Source organism: Pan troglodytes, chromosome 1, assembly GCF_028858775.2.
Source record: "Pan troglodytes isolate AG18354 chromosome 1, NHGRI_mPanTro3-v2.0_pri, whole genome shotgun sequence".
NCBI classification, from domain to species: domain Eukaryota; kingdom Metazoa; phylum Chordata; class Mammalia; order Primates; family Hominidae; genus Pan; species Pan troglodytes.
Genome location: NC_072398.2, coordinates 88,632,764 through 88,652,008, shown reverse-complemented (window position 1 = coordinate 88,652,008; position 19,245 = coordinate 88,632,764). Strand labels below are relative to the sequence as shown.

Below are 19,245 nucleotides of genomic sequence, written 5' to 3'. Positions count from 1 at the left end.
AGCACTGCCCTGCTCGTCGAGCTCACAGATGTCCTCCCTATTGCCTTATAGGATCACTCTCAATTCGTATTCAGTTTAGCTTCCTGCTTGGTAACTCAGCTATTAAACAGGAATACTTAGAAAACATGATTCTTTAAGCAACCCTAAAGCTGTCCTGATTGTAGCAGCAGTGAGGACCTTCAGATAGTGACAATCCCTCCTTAGATCCCCAAAATTTAAAGTCCTGTCAGAGGGCTTTGCATATGACAGAGAAGGACATAAGGCACAGGCATAAGGCACAAGGCACTTGACACTACAAATGGTTGTGCCGGCTGCGTGTGGTAAAAGAGCAGCTGAGGGAGCAAATGAACTGAAATTCAGCTTCTGCTCCATTGCACCCATCTGGGCATCTGGCATGGGCCTGTGTTTGCTCAGAGGGAAGCACCTGTTTTCTCATTTTCACACTGTGAGCTAGCAGTGACCCCAGGTATTATACGGGATGGAGTTCCCATACCGTAGTTCAGAGGCATAGGGACTTCTGCATTTGAAGGGTGGGATCAGCATCCCAAGTAAGATAACTCGTGGATGGCCATTGACCTAGGGAGTGGGGCTTTGTGCATGGGTGGAAGTACATATAGACCAAAAACCTAGGCAGTGGGTCCTGAGAACTACAAGGAGTCCCAGGGGAACTAGCTAGCCCCTGGTTGGATGGACCGGGTGCACCAGAATGGCTGGAAGAGATAGGAAAGCAAGGATAAAAAGCCAGAAAGGGGTTACCTTATCAGCAAACTGCACTTCGGAATAAACTGTGTTCACTGGCTCTTCCTTGGAGGGAAGCACCTGTAAAACACACATCTTCCCCTCAGTGAGGGAGCCCAGGCCCAATCTTACAAGTCCCCTTTCCTAATTCTGCCTCTACCCACCATCCTTCCCTGGTCCCACATTTACTAGGTGGCCTCCCCTTTGGCCTCAGTTCTGCCTCCATCCAACTCTGGAGAGGCTTAGGATCAGGAAGGGATAAGGTGGGGGTGAATGGGTAGCAGTTGGGCAGGGTCTCGGGGGTGAAAAACCTCAGGGGCCAAGAGGAGGGATCCCATGGTTCAGGATGAGTCCTGCTCAGTCAGGATTTTAGCTTTCCATGGGCTCTATGGATCCAGCTGCCCTATCAGTCCAAGCACAGCGCTAGACTGACCAGGCAGACCTCAGTCTCCCCCTTGATTCCTTGCAGACTTTAAGGAGGCAGGCTGGTGGGGACACAGGAGAGGGTGATCCAGGGTGGAGGGGAGGGAGGGGCAGGCAGGTAAAGGGCGGATGGGAGGAGGGGTGTGGAACAGTGACTCTGAGTCTGAGGAAAGCAAGCTGCTGCTGCTAGACCAGGAGGGGCATTCAAGGGAACTTGTCTGTCAGTTCTGTTGCCTCGTAGCCCCCTTAGCAACCTGTTCACCACGTTGGTAGTCACATAGCAGCCCTCACCTCACTCCAGTAGCTCCTCTGTTGTGTGGCCCCTCTAGGGGGCGCCTTGCTCCTAGTCATGGCTCATCTAACCTGGAGCCGGGCCCACTGTGGGACACTCAGTGCCTCAGCCCATGGAGGCTGCCATGGGGTGACAATGGGTCACGTTTCTGTCCTCATAGAAAGATCCGTGGCATCACTTCCCTGACATGGTATTTCCTGGTTGGAACCTCTGGACTCTTGGCCGTGGCTGCTTTCTAGACAACAACAAGCAGAGGCAATGGCTGCCCATGACTCCCTGTCATGGAGATGGTGGCACAGGGGTGTCCATGAATTGCATCAGCTCACCTTGGACTGCAGGATTTCATCATAGATTCTGGACTCTGCTGGCTGGGTGTTCCTTGAAGCCATGATATATGCGTATATGGTTTTCTTTGAGGCAGCATCTGTCTCACAAATAAATATAGACCCACAGTCTGTGAAAGGTGGTTTTTTTAGCAATGATCTATTCCAATGTTCTCTTTTTAAGATGAAGAAAGGAAGCCGCCAGGGATTAAATGGCTGCCATCCTTTGAAATGGATGCTTGGATCCTCAGAATGTCTCAGGAGTCACTTGGCTGAGGCCTCACCCACAGGTCAGTGGGAATTCTCTTCTACTCTAGAGTCCAGATTAGGCCAAAGACAATTTCCCCAACCCCTCCCTGTGTGGCCAGTCAAATGTAGCTGTTCTACCCAAGAGCTCCCTTCATGTTTCTGACACTTACCACTGACTGTCTTGCATGGCTAGTTGACTTTCCATGTCACGGGCTTAGTTTTTTAACTTGATTGATTCTTTCTAGTTATATACTGTTTTACATTCTTTTGGTGCAGACCTTGCTGTAACCATCTCAATGTTAAGCCCATAGTAGATGTTTCATGAACATTTATTGCTTGTTTGATTGATTCACAGTCTGTTTTTGTTTGTTTTTGAGACAAGTTCTCACTCTGTCACCCACGTTGGAGTGCAGTGGTGCACCACCTCATGGCTCACTGCAACCTCTATCTTCTGGACTCAAGTGATCCTCCCACCTCAGCCTTCTGAGTAGCTGGGACCACAGGTGTGTGCCACCACACCCAGCAAATTTTTTGTATTTTTGGTAGAGACAGGGTTTCACCATGTTGCCCAGGTTGGTCTTGAACTCCTGAGCTCAGCTGATCCACATGCCTTGATCTCCCAAAGCGCTGGGATTACAGGCATGAGCCACAGAACCCTGCCAGTTCACACAGTTAATAAACATTTATTAAGCACCTTCTATGTGCCAGGCTCTGTGTGAGGCCCCAGAGAAGAAAAGACAGTAGACAAGTCTTTCCTTTTAAGAATGTATAGGCTAGAAGAGACATTCACGCCAGTGTACTCCTTTGCTTTGGTACTAACACAGAACATTTTGGGGTCAAGGTGAAAAAAGAAGGCCAGAATTTTGGGCCTTCATAATCCAGGGCACCAACATACCTACAAATAACAGGTCTGAGCTGAGCAGTATTACAGGGCTCCAACATTCAGAGTTTAGTCCTATCACTTATTTGGTGAGTATGAGACAAACTGAGTGCTCTCTCTTGTCTCATTTATAGATGCAAAGAATAGCCCTTTCTCTTCCCAAGAGTCAGTGAGGGATTGAAGACAATATCTCTTTGAGGGACCTTGCAGATCACCTGTGGTTCAAGCAGGCTGTGCCTTCTCCCCATTGTGAGGCCATTTGAGCATGGCACACGTCACAAATCCCCTTCCCCCTAGAATGCCTCCTTCGTACCATGCCCCAGGCCAATCAGTTATCAGTATACTAGCTAACATTTATCAAGTACTTACTATGTACTTGGAATTGGGCCAAGTATTTTGTATTTCTAATTCCACTTAATCTACTTAATAAGTATATACAGCACACCTTATTACTGTGAATATTTTACAACTGAGAAAATGGAAGCTTACAATGATTAAAAAACTGGTAGCTGATAAATGGTCAAGCTGGGACTTTCACGCCTAGACTGACTGCAAATCACGTGCTTAGTTTAACCACTCTGTTGGGAACTCCCCATCCCTCCCAATTATTATTCAAGGAACTTTGTGGCTGAGAACTTACAAGGGTTCTTAGTGAAGGTGTTCAAGCAGGAACCTGAGGAATCAGACCCAAAGGAGAGTCAGGAACATGGAAGCAGAAGTTCCATGTTTTTTATTGTGATTGGTGGGAAAAGGAAGTTGTTGGGTGGACATGGGATGTGGGTGAATCGGAGGGTATAATGATTCCTTGAGGGTCTAAGATCAGATTTTCTGAATAGAGAATGGCACAACTACAGAATGATCCAGAGGGATTCAGAGGGACCTAGTGACAACCATGGAGTACAGGATTAGTATATGTTTCTCAATGACTCTCCAATAGTCATAATCAAAATACAATGAAATTGGAAGTGACCCTAGAGATCCTCTAGTCCAAACATTTCACATGTGAGGGTCCTGAGCTGGAGAGGTGAACACACTCGTACAGTGAAGCACAGCTTGTTCATGTATGTACTAAGCTCGAACCCATGTTCTGGGCCCACCAGCTACTGGTGATCTCAGGAATGGATTCTGAAGACCATTCAGGGTAATGTCATACCATCCTCAGAGCCATCATTCTGGGAGGTGGTGGGGTGGAGATTGGAAAAAGGCAGATTCCCTGGAACAATGGACCTTTCAGCTAAACCTTGGATAAATGGCTTCAGTCCCAGGAGGAGAGAAGGTGAGTTTCCACATTTTACCTTCTGGGAAAATCCTACCTTGTCTTCTCTTGAACAAACGGAACAAAAACACTGAAGACAGAATGAGAACAAGCAGAAAGAACATAGCCAGCACGCTCAGCAACCCGGTGTGGTGAGTACGGAAGCCCATTGCCATGTCTGGAAATAGAAGATGCAGTGAGTCTTGATTCTCAGGAAATAGGCCCAAGAGGCTGGGCAGGTTTGCCCACAGTCAGGGGCATTATGAAAATTGGGTGTCCTCCGAAGGAGTGCCAAAGCTCCTAGGGAAACTAAACTTTCTGCTATTAAAAGCCAGGATGAGAAATTGAATCAGAGAGTTGATCAGGGGCTGCCACAGAACACCCAGAAATGTCTAGCATCTCTCAGAAGGCTTTGGCCTCTTTCCCAGTAGGCTTCTTGGGAGGTGATGCCCTCAGTGACCAGGCCAAAGATAAAGGAAGCACATCTCCCTAGAGAATGTGGCCCACGTTCAGACCTTGCAGCTCCTCAGAGTGATCTCTGAGACTCACCAGGAGAGATGGGCAGAGCTGGTTACCTGCACAGAGCTGCCGGGCAGAGATGGAGTCAGAATTGTTGCTGACAGGGTTCTGGGCTGTACACGTGTAAGTCAGCTCTTGGTCCTCAGGAGTCTGGAAGATTTGAAGGACATTACCCTCTTCTCCCAGGGGACTCCAATTGTATGTCACATTCTTTTCTTCTTTCTCTACAGAGCATGTCAGTGTGACATTACAGGTGCTGTTCACAGATGCCATTAAACTCTGTGTAATTTTTGGTTTCCCAAGCCGACCTGTGGGGGCAAACACATGAGCCAGTAGTGAGCTGGAGCTGGCTTGTACTAGTTTGTGGGAGCCAATTGTTAAATTCTCAGAAATTTGCAAGCCATCATTAAAAATTAAATTATAAAAACATAAATAAATTATGTTAAAAATAAAGATAATAAATCCTCAAAACTCATCACTTTCTAATCCTTTTTTTGACATTTTCCTGCTGTCTATGCTCTCGAGGTTATCTACATCTGTTGTATCTGTCCTTTGTTAACAGAGTATCTGTCTTTCTAATTCTGCATGTCTTAAAATCAGCCATGGTAGGAGTATTTACCCCATAGAAATTTGCAATTGCTATAAGCTAGGACTCGATTTACTGTTTTGATGATTGTTGCTCTAGACTTAAGATAGCAATGGAGGAATGCAGATGAAACTTAAAATTGTATAATATCTGTAGCCATTACATTGTGAATAGCACAAAAAATAGGAAGTATTCTTCTGGTATTTGGAAACCATTATCCAATTCAGCAAAGAAGTCGCTCGTGTCATTGATAAACAAATGAAGCTCCAATATATATGTCTTTGTTGAATCACTTTTTTCTTATTATTTAACTGAAATGAAAATATCAACCGATGTTTGTGTTGGAACTATACTCATACATCAATTACAACTATAAGCTGATTAGGGATATAAATGCTTAGCAAAAATCAATGAAAGCATTCTGTAAGAATAATTGGAATTTATCCTCTAGTGCCCTCTCAGCAAAATAAATTCTATATAGAATTTACAATAAAGACTATTATATATTTATTATCATTAATGAAACTGTGTGCTACACATCCTTCAAGTCAATAAAATTTGTACTAAACATAAATTTTATATATATATGAATACACACACCCAATTAAGAGCTAATTAAATATTTATCAGCACACAACTACATGAAATAATCTTTTTTTTTTTTTTTGAGACGGAGTCTCGCTCTGTCACCCAGGCTGGAGTGCAGTGGCATGATCTCGGCTCACTGCAAGCTCCGCCTCCTGGGTTCAAGCCATTCTCCTGCCTCAGCCTCCCGAGGAGTAGCTGGGACTACAGGTGCCCACCACCACGCCTAATTTTGTTTTTGTATTTTTAGTAAAGATGGGGTTTCACCGTGTTAGCTAGGATGGTCTCAATCTCCTGACCTCGTGATCCACCCGCCTCGGCCTCCCAAAGTGCTGGGATGACAGGTGTGAGCCACCGCACCCAGCCGAAATAATCTTTAAAATTTTTTTTCATTCTGTTTTCTGGTGTATGTATATTTTCTTTATTTTTTAAAAACTATCCATGGTGGAAAGCTATAATTTCTTTAAAAGTTCATTAAAATGTTTTTACTTAAACAATCAAAAAGTAAACTATAAAAGTTGAAGGCTAGTAAAGGGTTAACTAAAGAACAATAATAATTCAAGTGATAGCTAGGACTGGAGCTGGCATGGGGAAGCGTTAAGGTCTTTTCTTTTACCAGGAATAAGAAAATGACCACATTTGGAGTTAATAAGTTCAGCGCCCTCTCAGCAAAGTTGCTGTGGTGGGGTTTGTTTCTTCCACTTGTAGCTATGTGAGGAAGGGAATAGAGGAGTCAGAAGGAACTGGTGCACAACTTTCTAATTAATGTGGAGTCTAGAAAGGCAATAAATTCAGAAGTGTAGACACAAGATATAAGAACCATTATCTTGCGTTTGTGAAGGAACTCAACATGAACAGTAAGAAGCTGTAAAAATGTTTGATTCCAAGCTAGCCAGAAATTCTGGTCCTAACAATCTTTCAGAGGGATCTATTCCATATTAGAATTAGTGAAGACTTGGAATAAACCCAAAACAAGTTTGGGGTACAGACCTGGATTAACTATAATAGTGACTGATACGATATCAATTAGTAGAAAGTGAACAAAATTTTGTGTGTGTGCGTGTGTGTTTCTTTAGAAATTTGATTTACAAAAATGCCTAGGGAGTGCTTGGTGTTTACCAATTTTTTGGGGTAGGTGTTGAGGTAGGGGACAGTGGTAAAGAAGAGGATCCCATCTCACTTTTCTCAGCAGGAACAGAGGTGTTACCTGCACAAAGATGCTGGGAAGAGAAAGTCAGAGTCATGGCTGACAGATCTTCATCCTCCCAAGCCAAGATTGTGGAAGCCACTGGAGACCTGGTTCAGAATCCAGGCTCTACTGCTCTCTAGCTATGGAATAATGGAGAAGATATACAGATTCATGGAGCTTCAGCTCCCTTATTTATAACATGAGGGTAAAAATTTTTCCCTAAATACAATTGTTGTGAGGTTTAAATGAGATTTTGAAGATAAAGATTATTCTAATTACCTATTTACTTATCTATCATCTATCTGTCTGTCTATGCTGGTATGCACATTAATTATCTATGGAAGACACAGAATAAGCTGGCTACAGCCACTGCCTCTGAGAAGAGAGAGTTACATCTCATTGTATTATCTTTTGCTCTTTTTGTGCATACAGTGCTTAAATATGTATAGTCTATATATTTTTAAAATAGATATTAGAATGCCAAACACATAAATGGTGTTCAATAAATGTTAGTTTCCTTCTCTTTATTTTCCCAGCTAACTACCCATAAGGTACAGATTTTATTGTATATACGGTACAGCTTTCTCTAAGATATTACTGTACTGTGTCCTAATTGCATGTGGTAGAAGACTTTCTGAAGATTGGGTAGGCAAAATTAAACATATAAAGGGTTAAAAATGAATATCTTAAAATTGAATACCATCTTTATTTTCTCAGCTAAAGTTCTCGAATGAGTTAAATATTTTCTAAAGGGTTGACATTTGGGTATGGCTCTTTGACTACATTATTCAAGCCTAGTTCAGAGCCTTCTTCATCTAGGAAGTCCTTCATAATGAGATTTTTTTTAAGGGATAAGGATTAAAAAATTAATGATTACTAGTTATTGAGCATTTACTTTAAGGCAGGCACTATACTAGGAGCTCAACTACCATTATCTCATTTAATACCATCAATTACGATCTACATTCTATAAGTCAGGAAACTTTGGAACAGAGAGGTTAAACCACTTGCCCAAGATCATACAGCTGGCAAAGTATGCCTAATCCCAACATTAGTGTTCTTTCCACTATGCTGTCCATCGGTATAGAAACTGATTCAATCATCTTATATTAATCGAACATTCACAATTGCTAAGCACTGTGAAACCTGGGAATAATACTATTCATTCATTCTTTTTCAACAAATACTTCTGGAGCATCCACTATGTACCTGATGATGTTGGTGCTGGGAATACAGTGATAAACAATATACAAAGTCCCTGCCTTTATGGAACTTGCATTTTAGTGGGTGACCTATATACCTGAATTGCATCTGTCACAACATGGATTACCCACATTTCTGTGTTTTTCTGCAATGAGGCAGATGAACAGTGAAATCTTTGAGAAATGGCCAAGGTGTTCTCTATGCTAGAAACTAGTGTTGCCCAAAAGAAATGTAATGTGAGTCACTTATGTAATTTTAAATTTTCTAATAATCACATTTCAAAAGTCAAAACAAGCACGTAATATTAATTTAAATTATGCATTATATTTAACCCAATATAACAAAAATTTCTTTTCCCTAATATGAAAATTACTGGGGAGGGGGCGTCTGCCATCTCTGTGGTTCAGTAGCTTCAGCCATTCCAGCCTACCAGCTTTGGAGAGTTCAAATGATCTGGAGGAGGAAGGGTCCCCTACAACGCGGCACAGCTGCTTTGCCAGATCAGACTGCTGCTTTACTCTCACTGGGTGGGACCTCCCTGCAGGGGCTTCAGCCACTCTAGCCAGGGTTACACAGACAGAGTTTTGAATTCTCCCTGGGACAGAGCTCCTATGGGGAGGGGCGGCCACCATCTCTGCCATTCAGTCAACTCAGCTGTTCCAGCCTGCTGGCTTTGGAGAGTCCAGAGAGTCTGGACAAGGAAGGGAGCCTCCAATGCAGCACACCTGCTCTATCAAAAAGCAACCAGACTGATTCTTTTTGTGGGTCCCTGATCCTGTTCCTCCTGACAGGTTGAGACCTCCCAACAGAGCTCCCTAGCCACCTCCTACAAGTGTATTCAGGCTGGCAACAGGTCAGTACACCCCTGGGATGGAGCTTCCAGAAAAAGGAGCAGGCTGCCATCTTTGCTGTTTTGCAGACTTCACTGGTGATACCTCCAGGTATAGGAAAAACTGAGGCAATTAGGGTCTGGAGTGGACCCTCAGCAAACTGCAGCAGCCCCACAGAAGAGTAGCCTGACTATTGAAAGAAAAACCAACAAATAGAAAACAACAGCATCAACAAAAAAGACCTCAGAAAAACCCCATTGGAAGGTCAGTGACCTCAAAGATAAAAAGTAGATAAGCCCACAAAGATAATAAAGAATTAATGCAAAAATGCTGAAAACTCAAGAAGCCAGGATACCTCTTTCTTCTCCAAATGACCACAATACATCTCCAGCAAAAGCAAAGAACTGGGCTGAGGCTGAGATGGCTGCACTGACAGAAGTAGGCTTCAGAAGGTGGGTAACAACAAACTTTGCTGAGCTAAAGGAGTATGTTCTAACTCAATGCAAAGAAGCTAAGAATTATGATAAGACAATACAGGAGCTGATAGCCAGAATAGCCAGTTTAGAGAGGAACATAACCGACCTGATGGAGCTGAAAACCACAACACGAGATATTGATCACAACTATCAACAGCAGAATAGACCAAGTGGAGGAAAGAATCATAGAAGTTGAAGACTATCTTTCTGAAATAAGACAGGCAGACAAGAAAAAAGAAAAAAGAATGAAAAGGAATGAACAAAACCTCCAAGACATATGGAGTTATGTAAAGAGACCAAACCTATGACCAATTGGGGTAGCTGAAAGAGATGGGGAGAATGGAACTAAGTTGGAAAACATACTTCAAGATATCATCCAGGAGAACTTCCCCAGCCTAGCAAGACAGGCCAACCTTCAGATTCAGGAAATGCAGAGAACACAAGTGAGATACTCCATGAGAAAATCAACCCCAGGACACGTAATCATCAGATTCTCCAAGGTCGAAATGAAAGAAAAAATGTTAAGGCAACCAGAGAGAAAGGCCAGGTCACCTACAAAGGGAAGCACATCAGACTAAAGGTGTACCTCTCAGTAGAAACTCTACAAGCCAGAAGAGATTGAGGGCCAATAGTCAACATTATTAAAGAAAACCATTTTCAACCCAGAATTTCATATCTGGCCAAACTAAGCTTCATAAGTGAAGAAGAAATAAAATCCTTTCCAAACAAGCAAATGCTGAAGGAATTTGCAACCAGCAGGCCTGCCTTGCAAGAGCTCCTGAAGGAAGCACTAAATAAGGAAAGGGAAAATAGGTACCAGCCACTACAAAAATACACTGAAGTATGCAGACCAGTGACACTATGAAGCAACTACATAAACAAGTCTGCAAAATAACCAGCTAGCATCATGATGACAGGATCAAATTCACACATAACAATACTAACCTTAAGTGTAAACGCGCTAAATGCCCCCAATTTAAAAAAATCACAGAATGGCAAACTGGTATGCTGAGACCCATCTGTATGCTGTCTTCAAGAGACCCATCTCACATGCAAAGACACACATAGGCTCAAAATAAAGGGATAGGGAAAAATTTACCAAGCAAATGGAAAACAGAAAAAAGCAGGAGTTACAATCCTAGTTTCTGAAAAAATAGACTTTAAAGCAACAAAGATAAAAAAAGACAAAGAAGGACATTACATGATGGTAAAGGGTTCAATTAAACAAGAAGAGCTAACTATCCTAAATATATATGCGCACAATACAGGAGCACTCAAATCCATAAAGCAAGTTCTTAGAGATCTACAAAAAGACTTAGACTCTCACACAATAATAATGGGAGAGTTAAACACCCTACTTACCATATTAGACAGACCATTACGGCAGAAAGTTTACAAAGATATTCAGAACCTAAACTCAGTTCTGGATCAAGTATACCTGTAGACCTCTACAGAACTCTCCACCCGAATTCCACAGAATATATATTCTTCTCAACACCGTATGCACTTACTTTAAAATTTATCACATAATAGGAAGTAAAACACTCCTCAGCAAATGCGAAAGACCTGAAATCATTCAGGGAAACAGTCTGTCAGATCATAGCACAATCAAATTAGAGCTCAAAATTAAGAAATTCACTCATAACCACACAATTACATGGAAATTGAACAATCTGTTCCTGAATGACTCTTGGGTAAACAATGAAATTAAGGCAGAAATCAAGTTCTTTGAAACTAATGAGAACAAAGAGACAATGTACCAGAATCTCTGCAAGGCAGGCTAAAGGATTGTTAAGAGGGAAACTTACAGCACTAAATGCCCACATCAAAAAGCTAGAAAGATCTCAAGTTAACAACCTAACATCACAACTAAAAGAACTATAGAACCAAAAGCAAACAAACCCCAAAGCTAGCAGAAGATGAGAAATAACAAAGATCAGGGCTGAACTGAAGGAGACAGAGACACAAAAAACTCTTCAGAAAATCAACAAATCCAGAAGTTGGCTTTTTGAAAAAATAAAAAAAATAGATAGACTGCTAGTTAGACCAGTAAAGAAGAAAAGAGAGAAGAATCAAATAAACACAATAAAAAATGATAAAGGGGATATCACCACTGACCCCAAAGCAATACAAACAACCATCAGAGAATACTATAAATATCTCTATGTACATAAACTAGAAAATATAGAAGAAATGGATAAATTCCTGGACACTTACACACTCCCAAGACTGAGCCAGGAAGAAGCTGAATTTTTGAACAGACCAATAACAAGTTCTGAAATTGAGGCAGTAATAAATAGCCTACCAACCAAAAACAAAACAAAACAAAACAAAACAAAACAAAAGCCAGGACCAGACAGATTCACAGCTGAGTTCCACAAGAAGTACAAAGAAGAGCTGGCATCATTTCTACTAAAATTATTCCAAAAAATTGAAAAGGAGGAACTCCTCCTTAACTCATTCTGAGGCCATCATCATCCTGATACCAAAACCTGGTAGAGATAAAACCAAAAAAGGAAACTTCAGGCCAATATCCTTAATGAACATTGATGCAAAAATCCTCAGTAAAATGCTGGCAAACCAAAACCAGCAGCACATCATAAAGCTTATCCACCACGACCAAGCTGGCTTCATCCCTAGGATGCAAGTTTGGTTCAACATATCCAAATCAGTAAGTGTGATTCATCACAAAAATAGTACTGAAGACAAAACCCACAGATCATCTCAACTGAGGCAGAAGGGCCTTCAATAAAATTCAACATCGCTTCATGTTAAACACTCTCCATAACTTAGGTATTGAAGGAACATACCTCAAAATAATAAGAGCCACATATGACAAACTCACGCCAATATCATACCGAATGGGCAAAAGCAGGAAGCATTCCCTGTGAAAACCAGCACAGGACAAGAATGCCCTTTTTCATCACTCCTATTCAACATAGTATTGGAAGTTCTGGCAAGAGCAATCAGGCAAGAGAAAGAAATAAAGGGTATTCGAATAGGGAGAGAGGAAGTCAAATTGTCTCCTTTTGCAGATGACATGATCCTATATCTAGAAAACCCCATCATCTCAGGTCAATAGCTTCTTAAGCTGTTAAACAACTTCAGCAATCCTCAAGGATACAAAATCAATGGGCAAAAATCACTAATGTTCCTATACACAAACAGCAGGCAAGCAGAGAGCCAAATAATTAATGAACTCCCATTCACAATTGCTACAAAAAGATTACTGTGCCTAGGAATACAGCTAACAAGGAAAGTGAAGGACCTCTTCAAGGGGAACTACAAACCACTGCTCAAAGAAATCAGAGAGGACACAAATAAGTGGAAAAACATTCCATGCTCATGGATAGGGAGAATCAATATCATGAAAATGGCCATACTGCCCAAAGTAATTTATAGATTCTAAGCTATTCACATTAGACTACTATTGACATTCTTCATAGAATTAGAAAAAACTACTTTAAAATTCATATGGATGAAAAAGAGCCTGAATAGCCAAGACAGTCCTAAGCAAAAAGAACAAAACTGGAGGCATCACACTACCCAACTTCAAACTATACTACAAGGCCAAGGTAACCAAAACAGCACAGTACTGGTACAAAAACAGACACATAGACCAATGGAACAGAATAAAGAACTCAAAAATAAGACCACACACCTGCAATTATCAGATTTTCGACAAACCTGACAAAAACAATGGGAAAAGGATTCCCTATTTAAAAATGGTGCAGGGAGAACTGGCTAGCCACATGCAGAAAATTGAAACTGGACCACTCCCTTATACCTTAAACAAAAATTAATTCCAGGTGAATTAAAGACTTAAATGTAAAGCCCCAAAGTATAAAAACCCTATAAGAAAATCTGGGCAATACCATTCAGGACATAGGCACGGGCAAAGATTTCATGATGAAAATGTCAAAAGCAATTGCAACAAAAGCAAAAATTGACAAATGGGATCTGATTAAACTAAAGAGCTTCTGCACAGCAAAAGAAACTATCATCAGAGTGAACAAACAACCTACAGAATGGGAGAAAATTTTTCCAGTCTATCCATCTGACAAAGGTCTAATATCCAGAGTCCACAAGGAACTTAAACAAACGTTTAAGGAAAAAACAAACAGGAAAAAAAAACACACACAGCCCCATTAAAAAGTGGGCAAAAACCATGAACAGACACTTCTCAAAAGAAGACATTCATGCAGCCAACAAGCATGTGAAAAAAAGCTAAACATCACTGATCATTAGAAAAATGCAAATCAAAACCACAATGAGATACCATCTCCTGCCTGTCAGAATGGCAATTATTAATAAAGTCAAGAAACAACAGATGCTGGCAAGATTGCAGGGAAAAAGAAATGTTTTTACAATGTTGGTGGGAGTGTAAATTAGTTAATTCCAACCATTGTGGAAGACAGTGTGGCCATTCCTCAGAAACCTAGAGGCAGAAATACCATTTGTTCCAGCAAACTCATTATTGGGTATATACCCCAAAGAATATAAATCATTCTATTATAAAGATACTTGCACATGTATGTTCATTGCAGCACTATTCACAATAGCTAAGATATGGAATCAACCCAAATGCCCATCAATGATAGATTGGATAAAGAAAATGTGGTACATATATGCCATGGAATACTATGCAGCCATAAAAAGGAACAAGATCATGTCCTTTTCAGGGACATGGATGGAGTTGGAAGCCATTACCCTCAGCAAACTAATGCAGGAACAGAAAACCAAACACCACATGTTCTCACTTATAAGTGGGAGATGAATGATGAGAACACATGGACACATGGAGGGGAACAACACACACTGGGACCTGTTGGAGAGGGGTTGGGGGAGAGAGAGGATCAGGAAGGTTAGCTAATGGATGTTGGCCTTAATACCTAGATGATGGAATGATCTGTGCAGCAAACCACCATGGCACACATTTACCTATGTAACAAACTTTGACATCCTGCACATGTACCCCTGAACTTAAAATAAACATTGAAGAAAAAAAAGAAAATTATTGAGATATTTTATGTAATTTTTTGGTGCTAAGATTTCAAGATCTGGTATGAATTTTACACTTACAGCACATCTCAATTTGGACTCACCACATTTCAGATGCTCAAGAGCTGCATGTGTCTAGAGGCTACCATACTGAACAGGGCAGCACTAAGTCCGTACTTTCTCAAACTTTGGCACAGGTGGGAATAATCCAGAGACAACATTAAACACAGATTCCTGGACTTCATTCATTCACAAAGGTCAGGGGGAGGACCTGAACATTCGCATTTCCAAAAAGCTCCCAGTTGATGCTGATACTGCCAGTCTACAGACCACACTTGGGGTAGCTTGCAAAACAAAGCACGCACATCTCCCAGTGAATTGTGGCAATTATAATGATGATAACAAATAGTTATAATATTTTACCTTTCAAAAGCACTTTGCATTAACTACTAGAAATTCAAATTAAAACTAAATTGAGTTATAACTGCACACCCATCAGAATGGCCAAAATGAAAAATAATAACACCAAATGCTAGTGAGGATGTAGAGAAACTGGATCACTCATACATTCCTGGTGAGAATGGAAAGTTGAAAACAGTTTATCTGTTTCTTTTAAAGTTGTAAATGGCCTTATCATAAAATTACATTCTTGAGCATTTATCCCAGAGAAATAAAAACTTATTTCATGCAGAAATGTGTACACATATATTCACAGCAGCTTTATTTGTAATAGCCCCAAACTGGAAAGAACTAAAATGTTCCTCAAGAGGTGAATGGTTAAACAACCTAGTGCATCCATACCATGGAATACTATCTAGCAATAAAAAGGTATAAACTATTAGTACACACAAGAGTTTGGATGAATCTCAGTGACATTACGCTAAGTGAAAAATACCCAACCTCAGAAAGATACACCTTCATTATTCCATCTACATAACATGTGTGAAATGACATAGTTGTAGATGTGAACAAACTGGTTGTTTTTCAGGGACTGGGGAAGGGAAAGATGGAGATGTGGCTATAAAGGGAGAGTATGAGGGAATCTTGTGATGGTTAATCTTGATTATGGTAGTGGTTACACAAAACTACCCATGTGATTAAATTGTACAGAGCTACACACATACTCACACATAAATGAATGCATGCATACGTGGTGAAACCTAAATAAGCTCTATAGATTGTGCTAATGTCAATTTCCTGTTTTTGATATTGTGCTATAGTTATGCAAGGTGTTAACACAGGGTGAAGGGTACATAGAACCTCCCTGTATATTTATTTGTACCTTCTTTGCATCTATCATGATCTCAAAATGAAAAGTTTTTTTAAAGCACTTTGCATACACTATCTCATTTGATCCTCATGATAACCCTGGGAAGTGAGTAGTATGATCATTGACATTATGTAAAAAAGAAAACCAAGGCCCAGGGGACCAACTACTGATGGAAGATTACATAGCTAAAAACAGGCAAAGTCAGGACTGAAATAAGACTACATCCTCTTATAAATATTGATGTATCAATATGTAAGTATTTATAGATATAAAAAGATTTAGGGGACCCAATTATCAGAAATGTAGATGTGTTTCAGATAGCAAACTTGCAAAGTAAAAATAAAACACAAGCTCTCCGTCTTCCCATGACTTACGATAGATTTGCAGGTTGTAGCGCTTGGTGGTGGTGTAGGGATCAGCCTGTGTATTTATGTCTGCTTTGTAGTCTCCTGCGTCTTCCATTCTCAGATCGCTAATGACCAGATTGTAGTTCGGACCTAAGGCATGTATCCGTTCATAATAATTTCTGTGGGTCACAGTAACTACGGGTGCTGTTTCTGAGTCTCCTGGTGTTACATAAGCAACAGATGTTTTAGAAGTCCAAGCAATGATTTTAACTTGCCGTGGTTCTCGGATATTTACAGGGAAAGTGACTGACTCTCCCAGAATCCCATTCACTGTGAAGATTTCTGAGTCTTTTCCAGCTGCTTCCGGCCCTGAGAACATAAAAAGAAAACTGTAGCCATCTGACTGTTGCAGCTTTTTCACTTCCTAATCTTTTTGGCCTTGGAGCTCCCTGAGGAGCTGCCACAAATGCAGTTCACCCAGTTTCTTGAGGATGCCTTTTTTTTTTTTTGGCATTCTACTCTAGGTGTATTTAATATGTTATGACAACTAAATTTTCTAACGCATTCTCATTCAAAAACTAAGTTTCTCACTAGAGATCCATTTTGTTAAAAATATTTTTACCTAGACTTACAGACTCTGAAAGCTAGAAGGCATTTGAGAGGTGAAGGCCATAAGCCTCCACGTAGTCTAAGATATTAGGTGCACTTCTTTCCCGAGATCATATTGCCAAGTGGTGGAAGAGCTAGAACAAGAACCTGGAATATCTTGGCTGATGGACTCTTGGGTCATTGCTTTTTATTTTCCTGTGATCTCTGCAAAAAGCAAGTAACACTTTTGTCTCTTTTCTTGGAAGATACAAGCAGAGAGTGCTTTGGAGTCTCTGGAGAAAATATTCCCTAAGTTGGTGATTTTTAGGGATATTTTTCTGTTTACTTCCATATTCCTAGTCTCTAGAAGAGTGCCTAACACAGAGAAGGGGCTTAATAAATATTTGTGGAATTAACTGATAGAATTTACTCATGAGTTTCCTAGACTCTCTTGGAACAACTTCTGAAGTAAGCAAGTTTCGTTTATTCATTCATACATTTGTGAATGGTTGCATGTATTTATTCAGGATCAGTTTTGTTCCAGATACTATGGTGGGTATTTGTTAATTTAATTTATAATATAAGTGTTTGTTGGACATCTACTCTTTTAAACAAGATACGAGGAGCTGGGGATACAACGGCGAGAAGAAACAGATATAATTCTTGCTCTTTGAGACTTACAATCAGAGGAAGATACCAATGTTGATCAGATAACCATAGAAACAAATGGATAGGCACAAAATATGTAAGCATTATGGTGATTTGAGAGAGACCAGCAAGGGGACTTGATCTATTCTGGGAATCCAGGGAACATTTCCTAGTGAAAACTTAAGGATGAATATTTTAAAATGTAACATGGGAAGATGAAAAGCTTATTTTCTCCTCCCTTTTCTCTCCTCTATCACTTTTGAAGATAAACTGATTTAATATATAGTTTGTAAAATGAGAGACAATGTAATTTCAAGACATTATTTTTCTGCTGTTTCTCCTCCTCTTCTTCATTATCCTATAATTCTCAATGAGGGCTCTTTAGTGAGAAACACTGTTTGGGGCAAGCATGGATGATATCCAAAGTATTTAATAACCAATATGACGTGGGCCTTGACCAATCAGAAAGGGTGTTAGTCATAAACAAACTAGTTGAGCGGTTCTGGTGTGTACTGGTTGCATGTAGGCTCTGATGACCAGACATCAGTTTTCCACGTAAGTGGGTTCAGGTTGACCCTAAAGTTTATCCAAGGCTTGGTATATGGAAGAATAAGGATCATAAAGTATACACGTCACTTGAAAGTGGCACAAAAAAAGCGATTTCTTAACCTGATGGTGTTGTCTCACTATGGCTACCCTTGCTCTTCAGCTCAGCAACCACTGAAAGAGCCCCAGGAACAGCTGATGTAAAGCTCTTTCCTTTCTGACCAACAGAGATTTTCCCTTAGGAGCAGTATCCAGGACAAGGCCTGAGGATTTAGTTGGGGGTTGGCTAAGTACAGAAGATACAACAGGGTGGGGAGTATGTGGAGTGGGAGTAGGAAGGGGGAAATTGGGAACCCTTATCTGCAAACATTTATTAACTGCTAATTATGTGTCAGATGCTGTGTTAGGGACACAGGGATAAACAGGACATCGTTGCAGCCTTGAGGAGCTCACAGCCTAGAAAATAAGACAGATGTGGTCACAAGTGAAAGACAATACAACACGATGAGTGCTAAATGGTAAAAGCAATAGAAATAAGCCATTGGGGTAGCGGGTCAGAAAGAGGCTAATGCTGCCTTTGGTGGTAAGAGTCATAGTTTGCCAAAATTCAAGAACATTAATTCCTCCCAGATAAACTGTTTTTCTGGGCTGACGGGTTCTAGGAGAGGGGTATTTGGAGTGTCCCAGCCTGAATCCCTGGATGGTCCAGGCATGGGCATGTGATCTGTGCAGTTGCACAGAACCCTGAGCTCAAAAGGACCCTGAACTGGACTTAAGGCTGCGTTGCCACCTTTAAATTCTGCATATTATTTAAACAAGGGGCCCTCCATTTTCATTTTGCACTGGGCCTCGCAAATTATCTAGCCAGTCCTGGTCTCAGATCTCCCACGTCTCAAGTCTTTTTTGAAGTCAGGCCCTAGTGCTTAATTGCCACACCACTCTGTGGATTGAGATTAGGTGTGAGGAGAGAGACAGAACATAGATTCCACAGACTCGTAATTTTGCTGGGTTCTCTCACTAAACCCCAGGAAGTATGTAGGTAGATTGTTAAGGCTGAGACCTTCTTAATATTAGGGCCGTTGAGCAGCCACAGTGGTTGGTGTGTGGTGCAGTTTTAAAAGTATGTCTCATCTCCTGTAGCAAGTCATTCAGGAAGTGTTGGTGGGGTATCAAAGAGCAATCAGGCAGTGGGGGTGGTGGGTAGGCAAAGCTGGGGGAAGCTGTTATTTGTGCTGCTGGTGTTGTTGGCAAGAATACTTTGCTTGCTGGAAAAGGCAAAGGGGTTGCACATGTTTAA

At 40.9% G+C, this 19,245-nt stretch overlaps 1 protein-coding gene across 5 annotated transcripts in view; it reads right to left on the bottom strand.

The window, feature by feature from the left end:
- CD84 (CD84 molecule) overlaps positions 1–19,245 on the bottom strand; it is a 38,543-nt gene that overhangs the window by 8,053 nt on the left and 11,245 nt on the right. Inside the window, exons 2-8 of one of the 5 annotated variants that reach the window (XR_010157476.1) lie at positions 16,194–16,535; positions 4,736–4,987; positions 4,219–4,338; positions 3,546–3,578; positions 1,780–1,877; positions 1,453–1,688; positions 757–819 (exon numbers count right to left, since the gene is read on the bottom strand). Coding sequence is in view for 3 of the 5 variants with exons in the window: in XM_063811978.1 (XP_063668048.1) it covers positions 757–819; positions 1,780–1,877; positions 3,546–3,578; positions 4,219–4,338; positions 4,736–4,987; positions 16,194–16,535 (908 nt within the window). In the remaining 2 variants the exon portion in view is untranslated. The remainder of the gene's footprint in view (positions 1–756; positions 820–1,452; positions 1,689–1,779; positions 1,878–3,545; positions 3,579–4,218; positions 4,339–4,735; positions 4,988–16,193; positions 16,536–19,245) is intronic. The other 4 variants (XR_010157477.1, XM_063811978.1, XM_001172059.6 and 1 more) reach the window with 4 other exon arrangements.